This window comes from Culex quinquefasciatus, chromosome 3 (assembly GCF_015732765.1).
Source record: "Culex quinquefasciatus strain JHB chromosome 3, VPISU_Cqui_1.0_pri_paternal, whole genome shotgun sequence".
Lineage (NCBI taxonomy): Eukaryota > Metazoa > Arthropoda > Insecta > Diptera > Culicidae > Culex > Culex quinquefasciatus.
The window spans coordinates 106,154,231-106,173,260 of NC_051863.1; the positions used below are offsets into that span (position 1 = coordinate 106,154,231).

At 38.6% G+C, this 19,030-nt stretch overlaps 1 protein-coding gene and 1 long non-coding RNA gene across 6 annotated transcripts in view; one reads left to right on the top strand and one right to left on the bottom strand.

Annotated features, from left to right (window-relative positions):
* Positions 1-19,030, top strand: part of LOC6030793 (DNA-binding protein D-ETS-3) — a 129,263-nt gene that overhangs the window by 3,347 nt on the left and 106,886 nt on the right. For 4 of the 5 annotated variants that reach the window (XR_005278289.1, XR_005278290.1, XM_038260820.1 and 1 more), the window contains exons 1-3: positions 11,348-11,475; positions 14,445-14,705; positions 14,906-15,327. Coding sequence is in view for 3 of the 5 variants with exons in the window: in XM_038260820.1 (XP_038116748.1) it covers positions 11,471-11,475; positions 14,445-14,705; positions 14,906-15,327 (688 nt within the window). In the remaining 2 variants the exon portion in view is untranslated. Of the gene's footprint in view, positions 1-11,347; positions 11,476-14,444; positions 14,706-14,905; positions 15,328-19,030 lie in introns of those variants that run through there. The other variant, XM_038260822.1, reaches the window with a different exon arrangement.
* Positions 7,333-8,338, bottom strand: LOC119768972. The gene is made up of 2 exons (XR_005278291.1): positions 8,056-8,338; positions 7,333-7,990 (listed from the first exon to the last, which is right to left on the bottom strand). It is a non-coding gene; the product is annotated as an uncharacterized LOC119768972 (long non-coding RNA).

The following is a 19,030-nucleotide window of genomic DNA, read 5'->3' on the forward strand; positions in this document are numbered from 1 at the left end:
TCCAGAGTTTCATTCGCAAGAATGGACCATTCCATAGAATTCCATTTCCCAGAATGATTCATTCTCAAATTATAATTATTTTGTCTTTAAATGTTCATTCATTCTTCTGATATCTTCAAATCTTATAAAAAGAAGGCTTGACCTCTATTACTTCATGATTTTCTTAAAAATTTACACTTTATTTTGATGCATGCTAATTTTATTCAAAGTGTCTTCTTCCCTCTTCATTATAAATTGTTCCTTAGAAATAAAGTGGGCAAAATAATTATAAAAGTAGTTTTCATTTTAAATACTTGTTCCATAAATTGTAAACTATTTAGATTATTTTTATAATATTCATGAATTTTTATATTAAATGAGACACTTTTAGGTACCATGTAATGTTTTTATTTTGGAATCTCAGAGCAAAACTGATGTAACATGTTGGGCTAAAAAATGTCATGGATTAATTTATATTTCGCAAAATTTTCGCAGTAGGAAACCATTAATAATGTTAAATTTATTAAATTGGAAACTAGGCCTGAAATTTAAAATTGAGTTTTATCCCTCTCCTTCATGTATCAATCTCCTTGCTCTCTTATGCTAACTAAATAGGATTCGCAGCAAGCTTAGAGCAAGAGAGCAGAAGAGGCATACAGAATGTTTCGTCAAAGTTTCAACAAAATCAAAGAATACAAAATTAATGCTTACAAACTATAGGCACTTCTTTGATAGGGTCCATGTGGTCAGATCGGAATAAAATTTGTAATTTAGCCCAATGATGATTTGTTTTTTTTTTTTAATTAAATATACTTTATTGAATCTTTCTTATAATAATTACATTTGGTTTACATAATAAGTGGTCAGCTGTGGCTCTTCAGCTTTAGTTTGCTTTTCGTGATTTAAACACTGTTCATTTTCATAACTTTAAAAGTATATGATTTATCATTTTTGTAACACTAGGTACATTGAGGAAATTTTTTTTAAGAAAACATTACCAAACCTAAAACTAACTTAAACTTACAATAAAATCAACCAATCCTTGAATCAAGGGGTATTCAGAAATAGCACATTTTTCCCTGAATTTCATACATTTTTCTTGAATCTTCTGATCCAACATTTTTACTTCTGCTAATTCATGAACCTCACTTGATCTTGTCCAGCCAGGAACATTCAAAACCATTTTGAGTACCTTGTTTTGGACACGCTGGAGCTTCAATTTATGAGATCTAGCGCAACACTCCCAAACAGGTACTGCATACTCAATAACGGGGTAAATTATTTGTTTGTAAACTGCTAGCTTATTTTTCAAAGATAGCTTTGATTTTCTGTTAATTAAAGGATACAAACACCTGATGAGAATGCTGCACTTGTTCAATATTTTGTCTACATGCTGCCGAAACAATAGTTTCGAGTCAAGTATGAGACCTAAATAGACAACTTCCTTTGACCAGGGTATCGAAACATCATTCATTTTAATCAAAACATCATCGTTTAGGACAAATCTGGCCGATTTGGAAAGTGGAAAAATGATGGTTTGAGTTTTGGCTGCATTTATGCGAATTTTCCAGTCGCCAAAGTATTCGGAAAGAACGTCAAGACCCTTCTGAAGACGGCCAACTAAATATCTGGTTATTTTACCCTCATAAATAACGACAGTGTCATCAGCAAAAAGTGACAACACACCATTACCAGGAAGAGTACACACTTCGGAAAAATTGTGTAATTTTCTGTCTTTTTGATGCACATAAGCGTCAAAAAGACGCAACATTACGTCTGATTTTAAAATTACACGACCCAACCGCCATGGTTCAGTGAGTGTAAAATTACAGCTAACGCAATTTTGTCGGAAGCATTTCTTGTTGGATTTTCAAATGGTTCTTATTGGAATAAAACATCGCGTTGAAGATTTTTATCGATTTTTTTCACCTTCACTTTTCTTCACTCACATTTTTTCTCTTTTCGGGCCTGCTTCGGAAAACCGAGAAATTCGTTCTCTTGATCACTTTTTCCTCCTCGTCCGAGAACCTGGCCATCTTCCATGAGGCCGTCTACGCTAATTAGGTCACTAAAATGGAGATTTCTTGCTTGTTGGTTGTGCTGACGGTTCTGGTTCGGTTCACTGCGCGTTTGCTGGTCAACTCCGCTCTTCTTCCGGGTTATTTCCAGTAGAATATGGTCGGCGGCTTTAATGGAACCTCCACTAGTTCAGAAAACTTTTCGGAACACAGAACCAGTATCAGCTTCATAAGCTTGTGCTGGAGAGTGGCTCCGGAGAAGAAAACAGGTCCAAAAACCCGGAAATTCCAATCGGAGCAGGTTTCGAGCCGGGATCTTTCGAGATTGCCTCTTCCACTCTAAAATAGAAAAACAACAACAGATATTCGGGTTACAATTTCAATTTCATGAAAAATCGATAAAACTTACCTCAAGAGATGATCTAATTGTCGTTTTCCTTGAATTCTAGCAGGTTTCAATGTGATTTTAGCGTAAAATGAAACAGCCACCTTGACAGCAGCAATTATTTTTGAGTCTACAAACATGGCTGACGTTTCTGCAGAGGCTTTGCACCATACACAGAAAAAAATAATTCGGTAAATTTACATCATTTATGATGTACCAAAAGTGCACGTCATTAATGATGCTAATTTACATTAACTTCATCTGAATTTTACATGTCTTCCAACGTAAACTTGCTGAACAAAACACGCTCCGTAAACATGTAAATTTCCGATGAAAATGATGTAAATTTACCAAAGCAGCAAATTTTTTTGACTCCGTTGAATTTTGAATCCGATGTAAATTTCTACTGTTTTAGCCCAAATCGAGTTCTTCTTAAAACAGACCAATACGCCAAAAGTAAACATTCCGAGCATTCTGCTCACACTTTATGTCAACATCTATTAGAATGTGCGGGATACACTGATTGTTTTCTTTTGACGGTTAGGTATATTTCAAGAAGAAATAAACGCCAGAAATATTGATTAAAAAGTTACTCCTTTCTTATCAACTTAAGAACTTGTTTTGAATCAAACAGTTCTCGCTATTAATAAGAAAAGGCAATAGTTAATTCTTAAGGACTTCTGGGCTAATAACATGAAAATCATCAGATTTAAAATTCAACGGAGTCCTACTATAGTTGCAAGAAAACATTTGTTCTACGAGCATGCAAATTGTGATTTTAGCTCTGCGGAAGTCACTGGGAGATTAAAAATAATAAAAACTTACAGTTATGCAAATTACCTAGAGGTCATGTCCACGTGCCACACGTTGACCGCGATGTTCGGCATGATCTGCTCGCGCGACTTTAGATCAATCAAATGAATTTGGTGATGAAGGTGGGAACGCTGCAGTTTGACATCACACCTTTTCTGCTGAATCGAAGCGCCTGCGAACTGGCAGCTGCACCAAACTACAATATTAATTCCTAAATTAAATTTTGTATTAAATAAATAGTTTGTCAAACTTACTGAACTAAAACCAACAGTGTTCACTCGTTGGCAGTAAAACGGTTTCCGTCGTCGGAGAGCCCGTTGTTGCCATTTAGCTCGCGCTGCCCAGCGATCCAACGTTTTCACTAGTCGCGGCGGAAGCTTGCGGGACCAGGGGGACCAGCATCGCGTCTTGCACCAAGTTTTCGACAGTTGCCAGGAGGACGACGTCGATCGGGATCATCCTGCCCGTGCGCATTTGATCCAACAGCGTCGACAAAATGCGTCGTGATAATGTACGTACTGTGCTGTGTGGGAGGGATTTTAAAAATTGAGAACATTCCTTTAATGAGGGTCTTACCTTGATCAATACCTTGTTTGATGCGTGCTTCAGCTTAAACTTGATAACCGGAACGAAATTGTAGAGTGATGTCTTCCGTCATGACCACGACTAAACTGTTATCTGGCAGTCGCTTTTTAAATAGCCGGCTTTGTTCAATTGTCGCCTCCAGCAGTTGGCACTCCGAGGGTGTATCCTGCAGGATGTTTTTGTGGCCAAATGGGCCATGATGAAGTACTGCATCGACGCTGTGAGACAGCAAAGGCCGAATGCCCAGTAAATTTTGATTACTGGCACACTGATGAAGTGCCGTTTGCCCGAGATCTTGACGCAAGCTGACTGCCGTGTCCAGCAGGGAAGATTCCGATTTAGCACCACCAACTTAAAAAACATTAAAAAAAGAACGAAAACAGTTACTGCAAAAGCAGAGTTTACTTTGATTTGTTTTGACGTTTTCGACCGTAATTAGGAGGGCGAGGGGTGGGGCGCTTTTCAGTACACGCTTACCAGAAAATACACTTTGCCAGGTTTTTCCAACTACTTGGGGTTAAATGGTTATTCAAGCTAAGCTGTACAGAGCAGATTCGCTGGTTCGAATCTCGCTAATTCGATCGTAATGAGAAGTTAAATAATTTTAAGCTGTTTATTTTGGTAGGTGTGTACCACACCTCATTCAAAATCATTCAATTTCGTAGAACATTTTGAAATTATAGATGCAATATTTAAACTTATTATTAAATTCAGTTACTAATTTATTTTCAAATTTAAGAACGTTGTCATAAAAAGGCAATAAATCCGTAAGGAACCGGTCAAAGAAATCTAAAATGGGCAGCAGCGGCACCGGGAGCAAGCCAGAGAGGGCGAAGGAAAGTCCCAAGAAATCGCCCCTCTCCTTTGTTCTGCTGTTCGTAAAGATCCAGAGGTATTTTTTTTAAAGGTCCTATAAGCTCTTTTATATGTTTATAGGACTTAATAAAAAAAAGTCGAGAGATATTTCTTGACCCCTTTCCTTTGGAGCTGCGTGTTGACGTATTGGCCATTGTAGGCATGGGACGAAGGATGGCCAATTTTGCTTTACCTCCACGAGCCAGTTTTGCTGCAGTTTAGGCTGTGTTCAAAATGGGAGATAGAATTAATTTATAGATCGAAATCGTCAAAATAATTGCTCGTCACCGTGTGTGGAGTTGGTCCATGGAGTCTCTAGCGGAGAAATTATAGCTGATTCAAAGAATAATGTCCGCACTCTTCTTAGAAATCAAGGGTTGGCCTGAGAAATTTTTCTCTGTAATGGCAATACCGTTCAAATTATCTTACCTATAACAACATGATTTTCAACTTATGTTGCATTTTAATCACATCATTGTTCAAGATCAAGAATGAACCAAAAACGGAATCCGAAAAAGCGGAAGTTCTCAGTCAGTTCAATTCGAATTCAAATCGTATACGAATTCCGTTTAAAATGCAACAACTGGTTCCGTGTTTGAACAGGTTGCGGCATTTGAAACGGAATTCTTACAAGATTCGAAACGAATTCGTGCTCAGAATTCGTATTGAACTGACTGGCGTGTGAAATCAAAACAAACTACACGTTGCGAAAGAAATAAGCATAAGCAGTACGAATTCCCCTTTATTTTGATCCAACCTTTATTATATAACTTTCTCATCAACGTGTAGCATGTCAACAAATTTTGACACTTCGTTTAATCTTTTGAAGCAATTTTTAATTTTCTTGACCAATTTCTAAATAATTCCAAGCCGAAACAAATCTTTTGTATGAAAGGAAGAGAACGGTTAATGTGAATCAAATGTTTGTGTGTGGGTCAGACTTGGAGCAATCGAGTACGATATTTTCTATGGCCGCATCCTGCATGCAGATAGGATAGGAAGTTCTAATCTGCAGCTGATTCATCGATGCTCCTCCAAGACCATCCATCAAAATCGGAAATGGTTCTCGACGCTGCTGACAAAGGCTAAGTTTGACTGGAACATTCCGATCAGTACTACTTACCTTCAATCTTCACGTTACTTCCAGAACATGCCATTATTAGATGCGTGAAGGAACTCTGGTTTTGGAGTCCCGGAACTGTCTTCTGTTGTCCGGTTAGTAAGTAAATAGAGACCCTCTCCAGCCACTGCTGAAAGTGTCTAAAAAGATACATTATTTATGAGTCCAGTACAAGGAAACAGACCGAGCACTTACGAAAACAATTCACCAAACGATTGATCCAGTACTTCTACTAATCAAACGGATTTCCCGTACTCCAGCTTGGTACAGCCACTGACACTCCGGACAACATCGTCCCGTCCCAGAAAGTTTGTTTATCTAATATTTCAAGCACTTGACGCGGCGCATAAACAAACACTTCCGCTTCACCGCTCGCCTTAACACAAATAACTGCTTTGTTTTGGTCAGCTGTCATTTAAACACAACACAATTTCAATGCTTTTTATATTTACGATTAGAAAATTTTACAATGATAGTTCAATTACATGCTTTTCATGCTTTCAAATTTGGCCAGCGTCAACAAAACAAGATCATTTAAATGGGATTTGGCGGTTACATTCAATTTCAATTTACATTAACCCTCTTTAAATGCAATACAACGATTTACAACGATTTTCAAATTTACATTGAGCATGTTTACATTCAAAACAGTAGTTCAGTGTCCTGTAAAATCACACTTTTTTTTCTGTGTAGACTAATAAAAGACTACTCAGTGGGCTCTGAACCATGACTCAACCTTTTTATGACCCCTCGGCACGGCCGGTTCACTGTCAAACATGACAGATCGAAATGTCAACAACTGGCAGCTCTGACTTTGACATGACATTTCGCGCAATGTTATTGTTTATGTCTTGTTTTGATTTAGACGGAACCAGGATCCGGATGAGGACGATGGGCCATGTTCCGGATGAGGAGGGGATCCCGAGCGAAATCCCGAGAGTGGTCGGTTCTAGACAAGAAGCGGCTCTCGATCGAGATCATTGTGGGATGTTAATCGTCTTCTTCCCAAAAACGATCCACGTGATCACCGTCGGGTTTGCCAAGCCAAACCGGCGCGGGCCACCTCCGGCTAATACCGCCGTCCGGCTTCAGCTGAAGAAAACCGTCCTCCTCCTACCCGGAATTGTCACACTGAAAGGCAAGAATGTGCACCTACTTCAAAAACCTCAAATCAGCCAAGTTCTTTGCCCTGAACCGTCAACTTGGCATTCCGAACCCCAGCGATAACGTCGTCAAACAAAAATTTGTCCCCGAACCAGTTTCACCGACAATCCGTACGACCGCCCAGTGCACCTCCTTCTCCGTCACCTATATAGGCGAACTGTACGCGGAGGTCAGCACAGTTTGTTCCACTTAGAGGGAGCCCCCAAAAAGGAAGCCCACTTCGTCCCGGAACTGAGACCCACCGAAGTCGCTAAGTTTAAGAATCCTCATGGGTCATGGGGAAAAATTCCTTCTTTTACTTTGGTAAATACAAAGAAAACAAAAACGACGATAATTTTTATCATGCACTTGAAAGTTTATTTTCAATGGTTGGTTATAACGGTTACAACTTTTTCAACATGATCGAAATTCACTTTTTTTTTTGTTCACATAGTTCTTGACAAATTCCTCGCCCTTCCGGATGTTTTTCTTCAGCTCCGATATGTCCTTCTTCAGTAGCTCCTGTCCGTAGGCGTTCACCTTGGGCAGACCAAGGTTCTTCTCGAGAACGTTCTTGCCCAGCAGCAGCAGCGTGGAGAAGCAAGTGACGAGCGGACGAACGCGCACTCAATCACGTTCATTTTGCCGTTCATGGCATGGGCCATAGCGAGGGCAAAACGGGCTTCGGCGTAGGCCGTCGTGAGAGTGTCCGCACCGGCACCGGTCTTGGTCTTGAGGACCTCCTGAATGCGTACCGCCAGGGTGGCAATCTTGTCCTGGGGAAGCTCACTGGGATAATGGTCTGGCCGGAGTGGCCTCTGATGACCGGAATGTTGACCGGAAATGTTGACCCGCCGAAGTCGACACCCTCACCGATGAACGTGTTGGGACGGACAATGTACAGCATGGAAATGCCAAACGCGCACTTCGGTTCCAAAAATCCGGCCTTTGGTAGAGTGTCGCAGGCAATCGTTACCATCGAGTTGTCTAGATTCGAGATGATCAAATCATCCGGCGGCAAGGTCGCGGACGATCGTGGTGTTCGTATTGAACAGATTTCGCTTACGAGGAATGATGACAAACAGCAATCATCTGGAAAAGAGAACACCAATGATAAACTGATAAAATGAGCATTTATTTTAAAAGCTAAACATTACCTTAAAAACCAAACACCAGTCAATTTCGCTCGTTGCGCCAAACAAAAATCCCTGCACAGCTGATTGACTCATTTGCAGCCTGCCTTGATCGCTAAGCAAAACAAAAACAAACAAGATGCGCGCGTAAATCAGCACAAAACGAAATCGAAAAACCCAGCGCTGCCAGGTCGTTCTGTCATACGAGGGGCGAGCCGATGTGTGGTTCAACGTGGTACTCGCGGTTCACAGCTTATGAGTCATACTTTTTGAAAAATTTTGTTCGGAGTGTTTAGTCTTTAATTAGTCTATGCTTTGCACTGTCAAGTGGAACCGTGTTAAGTTCGGATAAATGTAACAGAAAATTACATCAAATAACACGCTCCATCTATGTGCATAATAATTGACCGAAAATTGAGCCATAATTAATTGATTCTTACATTTTTTATGATGTAAAATTGAGTTTTAACATCTACAAGATAATTTTTACAAGCTACGTCGGAAGAAAACATAATATGTATTACATCAAATAATTGATTACATGATTAAAAATTACGTTGAAACCATGATTACGTTAAATGTAAAATTCATATTTTTAAGTGTGTGACTTTGCCCAGTTTCCAATTGGTGGGGAAGTAACCAAGTTGCAAACATTTATTGAAAATATTGGCTAGATGTTGAAAGAACTGATCATTCTGTTTTTTCAACACTAGATTAAAAATGTTATCAAAGCCTGGAGCTTTCATATTTTTCATTTGTTTAACTGCAACTTTGACTTCCTCACCAGAAACATGGGAATCTTCAGGAAATTCAAAGGTAGATTTATTAATTGTTGAATGATGAGTCGTTTAACTATTCTTTGATGTACATTTTTTGATAAGCGTTTTAAACTGAGATCAAGCAAAAAGCAACATAAGGAGTTACATACATGTAAATAAGCAAGATGTCAAGAGTTGGTATGAGCACACACTATTTTTGAAATTCTGTTTTCAGGGCTTAAGGGGTTACATACATGTAGAAAATCAAAAATATCATATTTCAGAAAATTTAATAAATTCACTTAAAACATGACTTTCAATCACTCCTGAAAGTTTCATGAAGATATTTCATGATTAAACTGAGTAAGAGACGATTTACGTTCAAAATTTTGCCAAGCGCAAAGCGAACTGTCGAACTTTGTGAGCGTTTTTCTCTGAACACCGAGTTGATTTACGGGTGCCACGATATCTCGAGATGGGACGGACCAAATTGGCTGAAATTTTGGGTGAAGACTCCTAAGACATATCCCGTGTGCATGACGAAGCCCGAATTTCAAATCTTTAATTTTCAAAAAATACAAAAATCTTAAACTGACGATTTTTTATATGAAAAACAAAAAAATATTTTTTTCTTTTTTTTTTGGTAAAGTTTTTGTAAATCGGGCTTCGTCATGCACACGGAACCGGCTTAACGAGTCTTCACCAAAATTTTGAGCCGATTTGGTCAACGCAGTGTTGAGATATCGTGGCACCCGTTTTTTGAAACTGATAACTTAAAATGGCCATATATCGGCAATGATACAACCAAATATTTTCAAATTTATTTTGATAATAGTTGAAAATATATATTTCAATGTCCTTAAAACAGATTTAAAAAAAAGTTTTAGTGTGTGCTCAAACCAATCTCTTACAATTTTGTCGATTTTCATGTATGTATCCCCTTAATGGTTTAAAATGAATGATTTACCATATTTTAAACCATTACTAAAATAAAGTTGAAGACAATTGGTTCTATTATTGCCGAGATTCGAAGCTATTCGAAGTAAGCATCAGGTGCCACAATATCTCTTAACTGCTTTCACCAAGTTGGCGGACTCTTAAAACCGGTCCCGTGTGCGAAGGCTGATGTTTTCAAATAAAAAATCGTCAGTTTTTGAGTTTTGTATTTTTTTTTAAAGATAATTTCAAAATCGGACTTCATGATGCACGCGGAATATGTCTTGAGAGATCTAACCCCTAATAGTGGCGCTTGGTAAAATTTCAAACAAGAATCGTGAAAATCACCTTTGGAAAGGATTGAATATGTTTTCGGAAATAAGAAATTTTAAGATTTTCCTCATGCATGTAGTCCCTTAAATAATAATTCTGCATAGTTACAAAAAATGCGAAACTTTTTTTTTTTCAATAAATTTGTGTACTTTTCTGAACTTCTCTTGAGTTTCCCTTCTAATTTTTTACAAGTTGAGTAACTAAAAATGGCATAAGCTTCAACACTGTTTCATTTTTTTTCGATGGAGAATACGTTTGTTTGGAATTTTCAGTACGCCATCAAATTAAGCGTCCAACATTGCATGAAAGTCCTTTTGATTTCAATTTTCCAAATCATCACCATTTCAGGCCGCAAAAAAATTGAAAAATACGTTTTTTTTCGAATGTTCAACAATAAAGGAGCCCTTCCGTCACGAGGTATCGAAAAATAAACCTCGGTTTCGTGATCAGAGTCAAAAATTACCTTTAAGGACAAAGTTTCACGCAAATCGAAGAGGGGTCTGTGCAACTTTTTCTGAATTTGTGAAATTGCTTAGAAGTAAAACATTCAAATAGCAATTCATGTTTTTAAAACCTTTATTTCAGAAATGTTGATGATTTTTTCGGTTCTATTATGTGACGTTGCATTGATTGGATAACTAAAACTTTTCCTAACCAATATCATTCTGCGTGCTTCGATGGAAAAGTTTGTTTGTATTTTTATACCAAAAAACCTTACAAAGATGTTAATTTTTCATTAGATTATCATCACGATGTGCGAAGCAATTCACACATCCATTTTCTACGATGTTTGCTTTAGTTGCCGAAAGTCAATTTGAAGCTACATCAGTTATACAAACACATTACCTGCGCGATTATAACTCAAGTCAAATATTGTCACAAATGGTTAGACCCGTGCCACCGGCAATTTGGATTTGTTTGAACGACTACACGAAATTTATTTGTTTTGGCGACTTTGCAAACAGCTGATCTCACCAACAAAACCCTCGTGTTTGCTGGAGAAATCAGAGGGGGTCCGTCACACACGCCAAATAATGACCTAGACCTCACCTGCAACTCCGACGAACCCCCCTTTGAAAATGGGGAGTCCAGCGAAGTCCAATATCGCACTGCTGTTCTGGGGGCACTGCTTTGCGTTTATGCGCTTAAAATTCGATTTATGTCCGGTACCGGAAATGCTCAATTGCTGCCGCTGCTGGTTCGGCAGTGTTTTTTTTGTTCGTTTCTACTCTCTGCGAGTGCTTATTTGTTGTTGTCGGAGTTTGTATTATTGCTCCAGGTCGCAAACACGTTGTAGCACTTGTTGATACGTTTTAGTTTAGTCTGGACGGGTCGCGTTGAAAAATGTGATTGTTTTTGTTGCTTCAATCTTATTAAGTTGTTTAAAAGTGTTACAAGAAAAAAAAGAAACCATGAGGTTAGTGGCAAGGCATGTTCAGCATCTCTTCAAAAGTGGCTTAAAGTGGTCCCAACTCGACACATTAAAACAAACACGTGCGTGTACCCGAGCCCTTCCTTCACGGATCATTTCTAGAACACACAAAAGCCTGCCGCTCGGCTCGTAATCTGCATGAATATTCAAATTCTGCCGGAAGTAAAGCGTTTGATTTACGTTTATAAATCCCTCGATCCGTAAACTCCACCCCAGGGGTGGCCATATTCTCGGCACAACAGACACACAAACTCACACACATACCGAGGTAGGGCCTTCCGCTGTCAGGCCTGGTGCAGGATGGCTCTTTACAAGATTGTATGCGTTCACTTCCGGTTTTTCGGAATATGCGTATTTCAATAATTCTGCGGCTGTACATACAAACATACACAGCTCTTTGGGCTATACTGGTTCATGGACACAATAACATTATGTTGCAAAACATCGGCAGTGGAGCGAAATGAAATGATCGCGCTGGTAGGGATGATGTTACCATTAATTTTTCGAATAGAGAAAAAAATCTTCATTTCAACAAATTTTGTATGGTACCGTTTTGAGTTTAAATTTGTATAAATGGGTTTAAGATGGTCATGTTTGAGATGAAAAGTGGTCAGGCCTATTGCGTTACATTAACTGCAAGGAAGAGATTCTTATATATTTTTTGTAATATTTATGAATAAAAAAATATGCACTCTTAAACGTATAAATTGTTTCTATTAAGCTTATTTTTCATAGCAAATAACTTCATTATTGGTTTTGATTGGTTTTATATAATAATGTCCATGTTTTTGTGAGTTCACCACCTAACCGCAAGGTGTTTGTTTCCGTGTGATCGTGATTGGCTTGCACCACGCAGGATAGCTCAATTAGTAAAGTGCTGGTGCACGGTAGGTGACCAAAACTTGTGTAAAGTTTTGTGTAATTGAAGAAGTCATTCCTATAGCATAGTTTAATGGAAGGCACGGCGTCGTGTGAATTGTTACTTTAACTCATGATTTAATGTTTTAAATATTTAAAGTGATGAAACATTGCACTGTAAAACACTCATTTCTATATCGTCGTTGATCGGAAGGCACGTTGGCGGTTTAGGTCGTCATGGTAAACATGATGCTTAGTTACTTGGAATCGGCATCGAAAAATTAATATCTTGTCCTACTAACAGAAAGTAAAGAGGCATATCTTTCACGAGATGCTGTGAACTCAAAGGGGTTAAGCGGCGTCGTAAGGAATAAGGCAACAAACGTCATGTCTGAGAAGTGTGCAAATTCAAATGCAGAACTAGTTCGGTAACTGGGCTGAGAACGTAGCCCAGTTTCCGAATGCTAACTAAGCTGAACGAAAAATGCCGATGGGTATACAAATTCATTATATTGTCTTAGTAAAATACAAAAATAAAAGTTTCTAAATGTTCTAGTCTAGATCATGTTTCCAAGTTTCCTTTAATTGTGACTTGAAATTACATAAAATAAAATAAAAGTTTTATTTCTTACAATGGAATTTTGACGTTTGTCTGCCTTTCAAGTGGGCTACGCCCTAGCTATTGAGCGCCCAGGTAAAAAGCAGCCCAGTTACCGAACAAATATTTGTTGAACTAACATTCCACCCTTATTGTACTGCAATCTTTTTGGGAAGGCGCCGGTATTGACGAATAAAGTAGGGATCTTCAGGAGTTAAACGGTGAACGAATTATTGGCTCCCACTAATCAGTTTTGATTCATTATTTAACTTTATCTGATCTGTCAATAACGAACACATTTGGCTATCAACCATGCCAACACATAATATACATGTTTTATTCATTTCTGAAATACTCTTTTTACGTTGCCATCAACTGGGGCGAATTGGGACACATGGGGCGAATTGAGACAGCAGGTTTAACCACAGTACAGCACAGTATTTTTATTTTTCTGATTGGTTCCGGACAGAACAGACTCACCTAAACAAAATGTGTACACTCATTTCCAAATTCAAAACCTTTAGGTGCTCTTAACACTGTTGTCTCTATTCAGACTGTAGTCCCGATTCGCCCCAGATGACGGTGCTAAGTAAATTCTGTACTACTTTTATTTTTAGGCTTTGAAGTTTCAAAAATAGTTTCCGAGATTGCAATGAATTGAATTTGAGAAAAACAATGTTTCAATTTCTCGAATAATGCTTAACAATTACAGAGAGCCAAAATCTAGTTTTAACTAACAAAAATTAAGGTTAATCCGCAAAATCACCGTCTCCTAGCGAAGCGAACAAAAATTAAGGTTATTTTTTTTTAATTTCTTACATTGTTGAACATCCCTTATTCACGGCCGAAGGCAGAACACACGTGTGCACTGTTTCTGGGTATCTTCGTTTCATTAATCACCTTTGGTTTAATGGCACAATACAGCCTCACACACACGTGCACATACATGGGTATCTCGAAGAGAGAAGGTGATAATAGTGTAGGTACCTGTGAGCAACCCAATGTATTTTCACTCAAAACAGAGCCTCGTTCCATTGTCCTTCACATTACCAAAGTGGCATAATTCAACTCGTCTCTTCTGGTCGACTCAAATTGCACGTGGTTGGGTGGGTTGGTTGTCAATGAATGGTGGTAAGACCGACCAGTTGGACATTGTGCTGATAAAACAGTGAAATTAATGTAAATTATAGCATAAATTATAATTATTGAGCAAGGAACTCGGCCGAACTGGGCACAAAATAATGGTCTGAGCGCCGCTTTATCAAACGAATGTCACGAGTGACATAATTTATTGAACGCTACAAATAATAATGGATAACTCACGGAAGGACACAAGGACAAAGAGACTGCTCGGGTTGATCCTTGAGAGATATTGGAAAGTATTTGTTATTCGATCTATAGCCAACTTGTGTTTCAATTATTAATCAATTAATTTTAACAGAATATGCTCAAATCTTATTACTACCTATTAAATTCATGTTTCTTATCTTTTTTCAAGGGTCAAACGGAAATTCGGCAGCAAGATGTATGAAAGCTCTTGCTCATATCAAACGGCCCTGGACCTGAAACGAGCCGCGTCTCCGCTGATCACCCACCAGGTTAAATCGGAGGACTGTCTCGGGTTGACCCAGTGCACCACGGATTGGGGCTCGTATCGATTTCATCAGTCCACCTTCGAACAGTTGAAGCAAAGTGTCGAAAAGGCCAAAGCTGCCCTGCAGGATCGAACCGCGTTCCTTGGCAGCTCCAGTGCTTTCAGGTAGGTTCATTAGGGTCCAAATTGGTTCCACAGCCACTTATCGGGAGTGCTTCATTTGACAGTTGATGTTTAAGTAAATAACCTTTATGTTAATTTAAATTACTGATTCTTCCAGCAACTGTCAAATTAACACACTGATTAAAATATAAGTAGATTTATCACGTAAACTAACCCACCATCTTTACTTTTCCTGTCCGTAGTGACATTTACTCCTCCCCGCGACTAACGGAATCGCTGGAAAATGTGATAACGCACAGTAGTACTAACAACAACAATAACAACACCGATAGCGGCAACAGTAACAATAACAACAGTGGTACAACAAGTAACAGTATTAACAACTCAAATAGCACCGGAAACGGAAGTAGTGGTAGTGGTGGTGGTGGAGGAAATGGCTCTGGCGGTAGTGGGATCAGTGTGATTAATGCGACTTCCCTCGTTTCGCCAAACAATTTGCTAGTTGGGAACGGTCTCACGTCGCAAAGACATCGCAGTAATTTATTAGGGACAGGTAACCTGAGTCTTGTTTCGTCAACACAATCACCGACCACCACCTCGACACCGTCGTCGATCCTGTCCCAGAACCTGGAATCGCCTTCGCTGGACGTCAAGTCACGACAAGGTAGGTGCCAAAACCAAAAAGAATAGAAATCTTTCCAGCAAACCCCATTTTCTTAACACACTGTTCAAAAGGGGAGAAGTAGGCGAAACGTTTTGGTGAAATCTCAGAGGGGAAAACGAATCCACCAATCGGAAAGGGATGGTGTTACCATGGTTACCGGTTTGTGTTTATACGCTTTAATGAATGTGCTGCGCACACTGCGATGAGAAGACTCCTCCTTGTGGATTTTTCTTCACCTCCCACGGCCACGCGATGGGTTACATCAGGGGTGCTCAAAGTTTTTGAAGACCTGGCCAAATTTGAAGCTCAAATGAGCTTGCGGGCCAAATTTACAAAAAAACGTAACTTAATCCACCCTAGGGTGGTTGGTGCCTTCCTCACATTTAAAGGGTGCTTTCCAAAATAGACACAAAAGTGCGATGTTATTCAGTGTTTTATCAATTTGACTCATTATTCATACCACTAGATTGGATAGTCTTCATATTGCAGGGCACTTATATGCTTACCCCTTATGATAGGGTAGCCAGATCCCTAATCCAATTCGTGCTTGTTGGAAAGGTCTTTTGATTACCTATCCAACGATAGGTCGCATGAGAGATCCGGACAACGGTTTCATCAAAATATCTGAGATCCGGCCTCCAAAAAGTGCATAAATAACACTTAAGTGCTTATAACTTTTGATAGGGTTGTCAGATCTTCAATTTTTGGACGCGTTAGAAAGTTCTTTTGAATACCCATCCTAGGATAGGTCGCATGATAGATCCGGACAACGTTTTCATCAAAATATCTGAGATCCGGCCTCGAAAAAGTGCGTAAATAACACTTAAGTGCTTATAACTTTTGATAGGGTTGTCAGATCTTCAATGTTTTGGGCGCGTTGGAAAGCTCTTTTGAATACCTATCCAACGATAGGTTGCATGAGAGATCCGGACAACGTTTTAATCAACATATCTGAGATCCGGCCTCCAAAAAGCCTATAAATAACACTTAAGTGCTTATAACTTTTGATAGATTTGTCAGATCTTCAATGTCTTGGACACGTTGGAAAGGTCTTTTAAATTCCTTTCTGAAAATGTATAGCATGACGGGTTTTCTTACAAAAACCACCCTTTTTACAATCTTCCGGACTTTTGTTAAAATCGTTTTTTTAGCATAACTTGTGAAGTACTTAACTAAACTACATAACTTTTAATAGCGACTTATGGGACCCCAAGACGGATCGAATGACGCCAAAACGGATAAAATCGGTTCAGCCAATGTCGAGATAATCGAGTGACAATTTTTTGATCGACATCCCACCACACACACAGACATTTGCTCAGAATTTGATTCTGAGTCGATAGGTATACATGAAGGTGGGTCTAGGAGGTCTAATTGAGAAGTTCATTTTTCGAGTGATTTTATAGCCTTTCCTCAGTAACGTAAGGAAGGCAAAAAACGTTACTTAATCCACCCTTAGGTGGTTGGTGCCTTTCTCACATTTAAAGGGTGCTATCCAAAATGCAAAAAGTGCGTAAATAACACTTAAGTGCTTATAACTTTTGATAGGGTTGTCAGATCTTCAATGTTTTTGACGCGTTAGAAAGGTCTTTGGAATACCCATTCAACAATAGGTCGCTTAAGAGATCCGGGCAGCATTTTCATCAAAATATCTGAGATCCAGCCTCGAAAAAGTGCGTAAATAACACTTAAGTGCTTATAACTTTTGATAGGGTTGTCAGATCTTCAATGTTTTAGACGCATTGGAAAGCTCTTTTTTTGGACGCGTTAGAAAGGTCTTTGGAATACCTATCTAACGATATGTCGCATGAGAGATCCGGACAACGTTTTCATCAACATATCTGAGATCCGGCCTCCAAAAAGCGTATAAATAACACTTAAGTGCTTATAACTTTTGACAGATTTATCAGATCTTCAATGTCTTGGACGCGTTGGAAAGGTCTGTTAAATACCTTTCTTAAAATGTATAGCATGACGTGTTTTCTTATAAAAACCACTCTTTTTACTATCTTTCGGAATTTTGCTAAAATCGTTTTTTTAGCATAACTTTTGAAGTACTTTTAAGTACTTAAAGTTAAAACTAAACTGCAAAATTTTTAATAGCGACTTATGGGACCCCAAGACGGATCGAATGACGCCAAAACGGATAAAATCGGTTCAGCCAATGTCGAGATAATCGAGTGACAATTTTTTGATCGACATCCCACCACACACACAGACATTTGCTCAGAATTTGATTCTGTGGGTGGGTCTAGGAGGTCTAATTGAGAAGTTCATTTTTCGATTGATTTTATAGCCTTTCCTCAGTAACGTGAGGAAGGCAAAAGGTTGTTAAAAAAATAAATTACGTTATTTTAGTGTAAAAAATCGGACAGTTCTGGGTGTACTAGTATATCGACGTCGTCGTGCTATCCTGTCGCATCCGCCATTTCGACGGTCCGAGAAAACGCGTTTTAATGTTTGACCTTGAATAAACAAAAACGAAAGCACTCAATGTAAACAATAACAAACACGTTTTGTTTGGCTGACCATTATGTGCATTGTCCCGAATTTCGTTGAAGTTGGTTGCTGGAGTCCCGAGTTATAAATACAAATGTTTACGGAAGTCTAACTTGTACGTGCGTCAATCGCGTTCTGACCTGAAATCCCTTTGGCCAATTGTCGCACTTACATCAATTTTCAGGGAGTGACAAGATAGCACGACAAGATTGAAACTACTTTCATATGTAAAATGACAAAAATGCACTTAGTTTTTCGGTTTTCGCTGAATATCTTAGAATTGAAATCGAATTTTGGGGATCTGTGAAGATCAAGAGGTGAGGCCTTGTGAGCTGCACAAAATGGCGTTCTTAACTCAATTTGGCCCAAAATGCACGTACGACAAGTTAGCACGACGATGACGATATAACCTATAAGGAATGTTTAAAAGCTAATATATTGCTTTCAAAAGAGATCAGCTGCTTCAAAGAACGAGTGTTGAGAGGATACTATTATCCTCTCAGACAGATCCTTCTAAGACAGAAACAACAAAATTATTTTAAAATTTCAAGTTTTTTTTTATTTAGATGAGAGGCCTACAATTTATGATTTCGTCGTGATTGGTCTATCTTGTCAAACTCACTATTTTGACGTTTCGAGAGAAAAAGCGTTTTAAATGTTCACGCAATCCGTGTTCGCAACGACTAATTATTTTTTAATCTTTCTGGTTTTGGCGAGCAGTCTTGCCAAAAAACAAAAACAGATTTTCTCTACTTCACCGACGTTTCGGCATTTATTTTGAGGCCTTAAGAAGCCTTAAAACCAGAAAGATGTTCACGCAATGTTAACAATATTTAACATAGTTTATTTGACTGACCGTTCCCTGCATTGTCCCGTTAAATTTTGCTATCAGAGTTCTGAGTTAAAATAAAAAATGCATGCTCTTGTGAAAAACGGCAATAACGAAAATTTCCTTGGACAAGTTGTTGCACTTGCAGGGTGTGTCAAGATTGCACGATCTGATCGTATCCAGGGGAACAGCATTACATTCAGCGGACACAAGACCCCTTCTTTAAATTTTATAAAAAAAATCAAAAGTTAGAATCAACTTACTTTATTGTGCACCCGAATAAGGATTTATAACAAGAATTTTCAATTTCAATTCGATTTTATTTGTGAATAATCAAGTTACAATGAGTTCATTTAGGTACACAACAGAGTTTTG